The sequence below is a fragment of the Prunus avium genome, chromosome 7 (assembly GCF_965620075.1).
Source record: "Prunus avium chromosome 7, drPruAviu1.hap1.1, whole genome shotgun sequence".
Taxonomy (NCBI): domain Eukaryota; kingdom Viridiplantae; phylum Streptophyta; class Magnoliopsida; order Rosales; family Rosaceae; genus Prunus; species Prunus avium.
In genome coordinates this window covers 29,153,285-29,164,415 of record NC_142290.1, presented here as the reverse complement: position 1 = coordinate 29,164,415, position 11,131 = coordinate 29,153,285, and the positions used below count along the sequence as shown (strand labels likewise).

The 11,131-nt window shown below is 38.9% G+C and overlaps 1 protein-coding gene and 1 pseudogene across 1 annotated transcript; one reads left to right on the top strand and one right to left on the bottom strand.

The window, feature by feature from the left end:
• The first annotated feature begins 3,238 nt into the window (after window positions 1–3,238).
• Window positions 3,239–5,133, top strand: LOC110770130 (putative F-box/FBD/LRR-repeat protein At4g03220; annotated as a pseudogene).
• Window positions 5,134–5,735: 602 nt separating this feature from the next.
• On the bottom strand, window positions 5,736–10,858 carry LOC110747330 (uncharacterized). The gene is made up of 3 exons (XM_088244663.1): window positions 9,664–10,858; window positions 6,536–7,501; window positions 5,736–6,064 (listed from the first exon to the last, which is right to left on the bottom strand). The coding sequence occupies exons 1-3, from the start codon at window positions 10,856–10,858 to the stop codon at window positions 5,736–5,738; spliced, it is 2,490 nt and encodes an 829-aa protein (XP_088100789.1).
• Window positions 10,859–11,131: the final 273 nt, after the last annotated feature.

Here is an 11,131-nt window from a genome sequence, read left to right as displayed (position 1 = left end):
TATTATACACGTGCGTACATATTTTTCATGTTTAATATACTTATTTTTTACAAATATTTTCAATAATACACACAAAATTCATGTATTATACACAAAATACTCACATTTTATTGAATAAAAATAAAATTTTAAAAATATTTAAATACTAATTATTCACTAAGAAAATAATAATTAAAACATAACTACTAATTAAAGCAATTAAAATAGAGAAACTCATATAATGGTATTCAATGGATGTAGCCGCTCTATACTTTATAAACATTTCTCTTTATAGAGTACAGCCGTCCGGCTATACCTTTGAAATATTCTATTTATAAAGTATGGCCGCTCGGCTATTCGGTGTTCATGAAAACACGCGCAAAGCGCTGGGCGGATTTTTTTGTTAATAAATAGTATAGCTGTCTGGCTATACGCCGGACTTTTTTATTATAAAAATGCGTATAGCCGCTCGGCTTTACTGGGGTCCCTTTTTTTTTTAGGATTATTCGCAGCAATGGTCCCTCAACTATACCCCAAGTTACACTTTGGTCACTCAACTCAAATATTAGTTGCAGAGGTCACTCAATTAAGTGTTTCGTTGCACCGTTAGTCTTACCGTCAAGTCTCTCTAATGGTAGGGACTAATGATGCAACACAACACCTAATTGAGTGATCAAAATGTAACTCCGAGTATAGTTGAGGGATCATTGCTACAAATAATCTTAACTGAAAAGTCACATTTGCCCATCAATAATCTAAGAGATGCTTGCCACGTCATCATTTTAAATAGAAAAAGTAACAGACTTGACGGTAGGACTAACGGTGCAACAAAACACCTAATTGAGTGACCTTTGCAACTAATATTTGAGTTGAGTGACCGAAGTGTAACTTAGGATATAGTTGAGGGACCATTGCTGCGAATAACCCTTTTTTTTTATAAATTGTATAGCCGCGCGGCTATACGCCAATTTTTTTTATTATAAAAAAGAGTATAGCCGAGCGGCTGTACCGGGATCTTTTTTAAAAAATTATTTTTTAAAAATAGTATAGCCGTGCGGCTATACAATTGCTTTTCCTCGATTTTTGTTTATCGATAAGAGTGGTTTAGAGCATTATTTTTTACTATTAGGCCATTACCCGAGGCTCTATTGTCCCCTTTAGAGTTTTAACTTTTCTAGAGTTATTACCCGTATAAAGAATTTAGCATTTTCACGTTTAATACTTGTATTGCACACGTATGTACATATTTTTAGTGTTTAATACACTTGTTTTTTACAAAAAAATCTGTAATTCACACAAAAGTCAAGTATTTTACACAAAATACTCACATTTTATTGAATAAAAATTTAAAAATTTTAAATTTTAAATTCTAATTATTTACTAAGTAAATAATAATTAAAACGTAACTACTAATTAAAGTAATTAAAAGAGAGAAATTCAGATAATGCTATTCAATGGGTATACGTTTTAAACAAAATTCTATTTATAGAGTATCGCCGAGCGGCTATACGGCTGACGTATTCTATTTATAGAGTATGGCCGAGCGGCTATATGTTTTTCACAAAAACACGCGCCAATCGCTTGGCTAGTTTTTGTTTTTTTTAGTAAATCGTATAGCCGGGCGGCGATACTCCCCCTTTTTTTATTATAAAAAGAGTATAGCCGCTCGGCGTTACTGGGGTCCTTCCTTTTTTATAAATAGTATAGCCGTCCGGCCATACTCTTTACATACTGTGATCTAAGAGTGGTTTTGATTGTTGCCTTTACCCGCAGTGTTCTGGTTTTAATATGGGATATTGGAGATTGCAAAACATTCCTTTTATTGATCAACTTCAGGAGGTAACCATAGAGCTGTCCAATAATGGAATTCAGTTTGCAAAGTATGTCCTCAAGCGTGCTCAGAATTTGAAGAAATTGACAGTTGTTCATTCACCTCATCAGTCGAAAGCTGCTTTTTGTATGCAAAATTCAGTCTGTTGAAAACATGAGTCGTATGGGGTTTTTTATTTTTTCAGTAGCTGCTTTTGTTGCTAGCCTATTTGGCTGTTTTGATTGCCACCCAACTCAGAAATTCTATCGTGCCTTGAGGTGTGAGCAACCGAGACCAGCATTGCACCATCTCTTGTTGACCAAGCAATCCCATGTTATAAGGAAATTGAACAGAAACTTTGAGGCATATTGTTTTCTATTGTTGATAGCTATCTCTCTTGCCTGCAGGTTGAATAGCTGCTTTCTTGCCTTGTTGGCTGGTTTTGGGTTATTTCGTTGTGTAGTTTTGGCCTTTCTGTTTCTGGTGCCTTTGCCCTTTGTTACAGAACAAAATTAAGAAATCATCTTTCAATTAGAATTATGACCCAATAAAGTATTCTTGCAATTATATTTTTAACAACATATTTTAGACAAGGATAATTGACATCATCTTTACATTTGTGTTGCAAAGTTGAACTTTATGTATTAGTAGTGACGGATCCAAAAATCTTGAGCCAAGGGATCATGGTATAAAAGTTCCCAAAACTCTTTTTTAAAGATGAGAATAGCACTGAAAAATTAAATGATAATAAAAACGACATTATAAATTACAATATCATAGCTCATGATACTTCCATTCATATTCCATAAATATCAATAATTCCATCTGAATCAATATCAATAAGTAATCACCTAAAGCATTCTTCAATTGAAGCGTCAACAACTAGAAACACGAAAGAAATAGTGAAAAGGGATTAACCTCAAACTGAATGTGGGTGAATGCTAGTGATTCAGAACTCTGCATATAAAAAAGATTCGAAGTCAGACTAAGTAGATTTGCTCCTTCCCTAATAAATACATTCACACAAATAATTGTACTGACTGATGTGGTCACTCAATCAAATGAAATGTTTGTAAGTGCAGTTATCATCATAGCTGGTCTAATCCAAGTTTGAATTAAAAAAATTATTATTGGAATAGGTGAAGATGCCAAAAATCTTTGCAAAACTTTCATTCAACAATAAAGAGATTGTTGGAAACAAACGAAGAGAGAAGAGGGTCTCATTATTAATGCTTTTTAGGCCCCAAGCCTGCTTTCCCTCCCTCATCCTCTCTCCAAACGACCACATGCACTCCGCCACGACGACGTCCGAAAATCTTGAAAGGTCTCTTTCAGTTCTTCAAAGTTTCAGCCTTGGAGCCTTTGGATCTTTGGCAGCTCTGTTTCCTCCCAAAACCATCACTTGTGCTCGAAACTAAGAAACAAAGTTGACGAAGTTGCAGTGAGAAGATGGTAGACAGAATCAGCAACCTTCCAGACGAAGTTGCTCATAACATTCTTGCCTTCCTTGACATAACAGACCTCACTCGTTGCGGCTGTGTCTCCAAAAGATGGAGAGAACTTTATCTGTCAACTCCTTCACTGGATTTTGATGGGTTTTCTGATGCAATGCAAATACATCCACCTGCTCAAAGCGGTTAATGTTGTTGAGTTCTTTGGATAGGTTTTTATTGCTGCATTGTGCGGTTAATAAGATACAGCGCTTCCGTATTTGTTGGAATAATTTGCTTTCAGAAGAAAATCCATGTTTCATTGAAGATGTGAGGTTTCGAGTTATTACGTGGATCCACAATGCTCTGAGGTGTAAAGTTGAAGTTCTTGAGGTTGACGTCATAGTATTTGAAGTGAGACCTTATTTGTTACCATCGTCTGTCTTTCTTTGTGGATCTTTGAGGTCTCTATTGCTCAACAGTATTAGTTTGATTCTTAAAGCACCCTCACTTGCTTCTTCCTCTAATCTTGAATGCTTGAAGTTGGAATTTGTTGATATAGAAGATGATGAGGGGTTTTTCAAATGGATCTCATGTTCATGTAAGTGCATCAAGGAATTACATCTCTGTCATGTTTCTGGAATACAACAGGTCATCATTGAAAGCCCCCTTTGAAATCGTTTAGTTTTGTGCATGACACTGATTCCGATCTTTTTCCCTACCTCTTCCTTAGCATCTCAGGTGAAAAACTTGAAGAGGTACTTATTGACTGGGAATTTGGATCCACTTCCGAGAATTTTTTAAATATTTTTGCTCCAAATCTTAAATATTTGAAATGGTCAGGGAATGTAGTGCTTCGAAAAAAATTGGGGGAATTTATGTGTTTAGAAAAAGCTCAGGTTTTTTTAAAGCCTCAAGCGGATGACGTTAAAATCTTGTCTGAGGTTCTGCGCAGTATAACTATAAACAGGGTTGAAGCTCTTGTTCTAAACAAAGAGACCACCATGGTAACTAGACACTACTCTTCCAGATATTTTTTTTTCAAATTGGTGTTGTTTAGATTATATTCTTTCCGAGCATGGCAATAAGATTCGGTTAATATTTTTTTTGTTATCACACTAGCTAGAATGAAGTTTCATTTTATGTTGTTTGGTTTAGAATTGTCAATATGCAACTTTGTAATAGTACTTTTACAGATTGAGTAATTCAAAAACCATGATATGGGCTCCTACTTAATTGTCTTGAGTTTGCATTTAGTGTTTTTCTGAATTAGTTCTTGTCTTTCGGTTCACTTATGTTGTCTTTATAACTTGTAGGCGCTGTTACATGGAGTTTTCGTACCAGGGCTACTGGAGAATGTTTGTTATTTGTCTATTCATATTGGAAGCTTTCTTGATATCCTAGTCCTAGAAATGGTCACTATGTTTGCAGGAATGTGTAATCTGAGAACTTTGGAAATAAAGTCTGACCCACAGTTCCTTGACCTTAAAACTGATGTAAGTAAAAGTGTTGCCTATTTCTTTCTTCCTCTCTTTCATGGTATGTAGTTTTCCTGCCTCTATGTTTGGTAAATTACTACTTTTTGTTCGGAAGTTTCAATTGATTTTGCTTGTTGATTGTTACCTTTTCCTGCAGTGTTCTGGTTTTAATATGGGATATTGGAGATTGCAAAACCTTGCATTTATTCCTCATCTTAAGGAGGTAACCATAGAGCTCTCCAATGGGTCTAACGGAATCGAGTTAGCAGCGTACATGCTTGAGTATGCCCAAAACTTGAAGAAAATGGTGATTGTGCATTCACCCCAGCAATCTAGTGTTATAAGGAAGTTAAATAAAAGCAAGAGGATTTCCAGTGCCACAGTTGTCTTTCAGGAAGATCAACAAAGAGGAAACAAAAAGCAAAGACTAAGATAATGTAGCTTTACAAGGGCATCTCTCCTCCTGCATTGAGCTCAACAACAGCAATTTTTAGGCATTTTGTGTTGCAATGTTGAACTATGTGTATTTGACATGTAATGTAGTCACTAAACTCTGTTTTGGTCTGTTCTAGTTTAGGCCATTTTATCTTGAAACATTACAATATGACTAGAAGTTAGAACTTGATTGTGATGTAGAACAGCCCGTAGATTTAGAGTAAATACTTGAGCAATAGAACAAAGAAGAAATAAGGGATCGAGGAGAAGAATTAGAGATCGAAGAGACGAAGGGAAAGGGAAGGAATCAGAGAGTTTAAAGTAAGGAAATTTATCATTAATCAAGTTTGCCTTAAAAGATTACAAACAACTCTATTTATAGAGGCAAAACCCTTTTTAGTCTAGGAAAAGGAAAAGTAAACTTTACGAAATAGGAAAGCAAATTAACTAATAAGAAATCCTTTCCTAGGAAGGAATCTTTAAGAATTAGGAAAACTAATAATAGGAAAACTAATCCAAGTAGAATTAGGAAAACTAATAATATGCATTCTGCATCATTCTCCCCCACCAAAAAAGAACTCGACACCGGCGAGTAAACCAAGATTAAGGATGATGACGACGTTTGTAAGTATGGATGATGGGAGGACGGGATGTAGCCAAATCAAGATCATGAAGAGCATCCTGATAACTGTGCAGAAGAGTGGAATCCAACTGGCGAAATGCAGCTTCTGTAATCCAAGTATCCTCAGTAGCAGGCCTTCCAACCCAACGAACCAGATAACAGGTAGAGCCTCCAGTAGATGAGGCCATAACTTCATGATCCAAGACGTCCTCAATCTGGTCTGTAGGGGCAGAACTAGTAGAAGGAAAATGCCGTACCATAGGAGTGGAACCTTGAGCAACATCCATAGAAATAGGTGGAGAAAAGGTTCCTCGATAAGGAGATAAATAAGAAACATTGAAAATGAGACTTATATGCATATCTGCGGGCAACTCAATCAAGTAAGCATTGGACATGCCAAAGGGCATAACAAGCCACTCATATAAGCCATCAGGGGTTTTAAACGCAGTTTTCCACTCATCTCCTTCACGAATGCGAATGTGATGGTAGCCACTGCGAAGTTCTATCTTAGAAAACCATTGGGAACCAGCCAAATCATCCAACATATCTTCAAGTCGCGGTATGGGGAAACGATACTTAACTGTAATTTTATTGACGACGCGACTATCTACACACATTCGCCAGGAGCCATCCTTTTTGGGGGTAAGGAGAACTGGAACAGCACAAGGACTTAAACTATGATGAATAAAGACCTTAGCCAACAACCCCCGAATTTGTCTATTCAACTCTGCTCGCTCAGGTGGGTTCATACGATAATGGGGAAGATTAGGAATCTGCGAACCAGGAACAAGGTCAATGGCATGCTGAATCTCTCTCGCTGGAGGTAAGTCATCTGGTAAATCATCAGGTATGACATCAGAGAATTCAGTGAGCAGCTGTTGTATGGGTTCGGCAAGTGGAGTGGGGATGCAATCAGATGCCGGTTTAAGCAAGAGAGCAAATACCACACTAGTGTCTTGCAGTTCGTATGCAAAGTCTACAGGTGATAAAATACTCAATCGATGCTCCGAAGCCTTCTCTTTCATTGACAGTGTTGGTTGACCATCCTTAGTTGGTTTGATGGCCGGATTGGAAGGCTTTAGCGTGATGTTCTTTCCCTCATGTTGAAAAGTATAGGTGTTCTCTCTGCAGCAACTTTTCACATGACGGTCATAAAGCCAAGGCCGGCCTAGTAGCACATGTGCGACACTCATGGGTAGGATATCACAATAAAGTTGCTCGTGACAGGGACCCAATTGAAGAGGAACAAGGCATCTGTCGGTGACAGGTAACCTGGTTTTATCTACCCAGCCAACATGAAAAGGATGGGGGTGTGGCTCGGGCTGTAGGTGAAGGCGATCGACAGCAGTTTTAGAGATAACATTCAGCGTACTTCCCCCATCAATAACTAGTTGGCATCTATCGGTACCGCAAGGGACATAGGTTTGAAAGATACTTGTGCGCTTCCATGAATCAGGAGGTGGAGATGTAGGTGCGGAATAAATACAACGCATAACACTCAGTTGGTGAAACGCCTCTTCCTCACAACAATTATCAAGTTCTGGATCATAAACAGGTTCAAGGGGCTCCACATACTCGTCCACACAAGAGTCCTCATTGAGGGAGCCAAGGGTTAAAGTTTCGTGGGGACAACGGGAGGCGATGTGGCCCTTAGCATGGCAGCGATAACATTCGATGTGAGCAGCTGTGAATGGGGCTGGTCCTTTTTCTGTTGCGGGTATCGTAGGAGCAGGTGGATGTTGCATTCCTAAAATGACACAAATTAATGTGCAAACAACCAATTAAAAATACCCGCAAGTGCACGAATCTAATGAAGTAAAGATTATGTAAGTACGGGGTCGATCCCACGAAGAACTTGTCGGCTTCCTATAAGTTCTAGTTTGAGTACGTAAAGAACACTAATTTAACACACCACAAATGCACAAATGCACAAATGCAAATTGGAAACTAAAAATGAGTAAAGAAATGTAAAAGAAATGAAACAACATAAGAAACCAAAGAAAAACAGAAACAGCACTTTCTATCACCCTTTTATCACCTATTTATCACATGTGAACAGTGCCATGAACAGTGCGGTGAACAGTGAAAATGAACAGTGATGACCGGTCGTGAACAGTGACGACCGGTCGTTTTTGGGCAGATTCATGTGCGACCGGTCGCCTGAATAGTGACGACCGGTCGTTTTTGGGCAGATTCGTTTCTCTGTTTTTCCAGTTTCGACATCTGTCCAGTGTTTTGCCTATAACTTTCCAACCGTTTATCCAAATTTCACGTTCTTTATAGGGTTGGATTCAGCACACAAAAACGAAGAACACATTGCGAACCAAAAGTCCAAAACAGTTACGAAAATAAACAGAATTCAGTAAACAAGACACACAACATATCAAACACACAACTCACACACACATTTGGGGGGGGGGGGGGGGGGAGTTTTGGTTTGGTTCAAGTGACCTATTTCTATTGCATGAAAGTAAATGGACTTTGAATTTAAATGAGAATGGCAGAGATGAATTATCAAATTGTGAAATTAAAATGTAACAAACACTAGGGTTTCGGAATCCACCCTAAACAATTCTACCTATGTTCATGAATACTCAAGTGATGAACTCTAAATGTGTTGTTGAAGATGTTCGCAATCAAGACCAGTACGAGTGGCTCGAGACGCATTGATTCTCTCTAATGTACGTAAAGTGCAGTACGAGTGCTACAATACTTGTGCCTTCCCTATAATCGAATCTAGGTGTGCTTAATACTTTGATTCAATTACAAGAAAAACCCATTAAGTTCAAAGAGAATATGAACATCACGAGAATCCTAATAGCATGGTGTTTACATTAGGTATTCAAGAAACCAATTCACATGGATGATTCTTACTTCATCCATTTATTGCTTAGGATAACATGAAGATACACATAATCCCAACAATCTCAAGAAGCATGCTTTCAAAGGTGATCAATCAAAGAAGAACATACATCAAGGATAGATTAATTTGGTGAATTGGAATTCATCAACAATATCTAGAAATTCATACACTCAAGCATCAAAACAATAAGGTAATCATGTTTAGGGCTTCAACCTAAGCCCTAGCTATGGAGTTTAGTTGCTCATACTTATTTCAAATACAAACTCAAAATGAAATTAGAAAGAGTTTACAGATTTTCAGAAAATGATGAAAGCTTCAAGATCATCAATGGTGGAAGTCTTCTTCTCCACTTTTCTTGGCTGCACCTTGGCTTTCTCCTAGCTCCAAATCTCCAAAATCTGCTCTCTAGTTGTGTAGAATGATAGAATCCTCAGTCTCTCCCGTTTCAAGCTCCCCCAAATCAGATTGCCCCTTTTGACTTCTCTTCCCTCTCTCCTCCTTTCCAGCTTTTACCTTTTAATATTAAACTACCACCTTTGATAAAGCCTTAGCCCATTGTCCCCTTGCCATGATGAAGCTTTGTCCTCAATAAGATGCCAATTGCTTCAGAAAATATCTCAAAGCTAAGGTAACTTCTTGTTACCAAGAGTTATGGTAACAAGAAAATCAAGATAACACAAAGGAGGTAAAAGCTTGCCAAATTCGGATTTCAGAGCTGTGGTAACATGCAGGATCGGTTGGATGGGCAATACTTGTCCAATGGAGCTCAAATTTGGATATATTGTAGTTAACATCCATTGGAACAAGTCTCAAGAAGATCATGACCTCATCCGAGCACCGGAGCATTCTGATCCCAGGCCAAGAAGTTGACCTACGAAAATGAACAAAAACAGAAATTATAACAAGTAGTGCACTTTTAGCTCATTTTCAATCTAACCAAGGTAAAATCTAAGAAAACACAAAAAGGAAGTAAAAAGCTATAAAATGTCAAAAACTAACTCAAAATAAAAGGGGAATAACATGAAAAATCATGTGTAAAAATGAACCGAACAGTGGACCGGAAACGCCATATTTAGAGTTAGGAGTACTACGGTTTGGAGTAGGAGTGGAAGAGTGCCCAGAATGCCTTGTATATCTATGTTGTGGACGCAAAAAAGTTTCAGCTTCCAATGCGTGGCAATATGCATCTTCCAAAGTATGTGGAAGGAACCGCCGGACTTCACGTTTGATATCATCACGAAGACCATGGAGAAAGCGAGACATGGTGATGTCAGGTTCTTCACGAATTCCCGCACGTATCTTGTGTTCGATAAAACGAGCGTGGAATTCAGTAACGGTCAAACTTCCGTGCGAAAGGGTCCATAATTGTTCATACAATTGCTGGCGATAAAAGGTGGGAAGATATTCTTCGCGAAGCTTTAATTTCATCTCATCCCAAAGAGTCACAGGCGGCTGTCCAAATTGGTATAGTTGCTCCTCCACAGAATTCCAATATTGTCTAGCTGCTCCTTGTAGCGTCATCTTACCAATGCGAAGTTTATGAGCATCCGTCAGGTTGTACCAGGCGAAATAATCCTCCATGGCCTGAACCCAATCAAGAAACATCGTAGGATCCCCGCGACCATCAAAAGTAGGAGCGGTAGGTTTGATGTGGCGGAGGACATCGTTGTCAAAATGGCGAGGGGGATGAGTGTATGGATCATGGTGAATGGGTGGCAGGGTAGGAGCCTGAGTAGGCACTGGATGAGGGCCCGTTGTATGGTGAGTATAATGGGGCGGTGGCAGAGACCCAAAAGAAAAGGGGGGTTCCAATGGAGCCGTGGGCGTATCAAGTGAGAGCCCAGGTGAGCTATGCGGCATGCTGTATGGCATGGCGGCCTTAAGTTTGTGATCCACTGGTGGATTGGGCAGAAGGCCACTTTTCGGTGGTGGCGTAGATGAACTCGAGAGCACCGCGGAGGTAGAAGAAGGTTCAGCATGTCCAGTCCGAAAGTGATTGATAAGCAACTGAACAGAGTCTTGGAGTTTGGTGATGGCAAGGTCCGTCTGCGCACGATGTGTGTGAGCCTGTACCAACTCGTCTTTGAGGTCAGCACGATGTGTGTGAGCCTGTACCAACTCGTCTTTGAGGTCAACATTGAGTTTGGAGAGTTGGGTTTCCATGCCAGCGATATCGTCAGAAACTTTGTCTTGGAACGCATGAAATTTTTCTGCAAGGCTGGCCACGGTTTGGGGGGCCATGGTAGAGAGCAAGCGCAAAATGAAAGTGAGGGAGGCTCTGATTACCAATTGATGTAGAACAGCCCGTAGATTTAGAGTAAATACTTGAGCAATAGAACAAAGAAGAAATAAGGGATCGAGGAGAAGAATTAGAGATCGAAGAGACGAAGGGAAAGGGAAGGAATCAGAGAGTTTAAAGTAAGGAAATTTATCATTAATCAAGTTTGCCTTAAAAGATTACAAACAACTCTATTTATAGAGGCAAAACCCTTTTTAGTCTAGGAAAAGGAAAAG

Excerpts from the sequence above, each read along its gene's own strand:
- LOC110747330 (XM_088244663.1), bottom strand. The coding sequence starts at position 10,858 with ATGGCCCCCCAAACCGTGGCCAGCCTTGCAGAAAAATTTCATGCGTTC. Across the intron at positions 7,502-9,663 it reads CGTTTCCGGTCCACTGTTCG|GAATGCAACATCCACCTGCT; the intron begins GTTCATTTTTAC and ends GTGTCATTTTAG. Across the intron at positions 6,065-6,535 it reads TGCCATTGACCTTGTTCCTG|GAACCTTTTCTCCACCTATT; the intron begins GTTCGCAGATTC and ends CTCCTTATCGAG.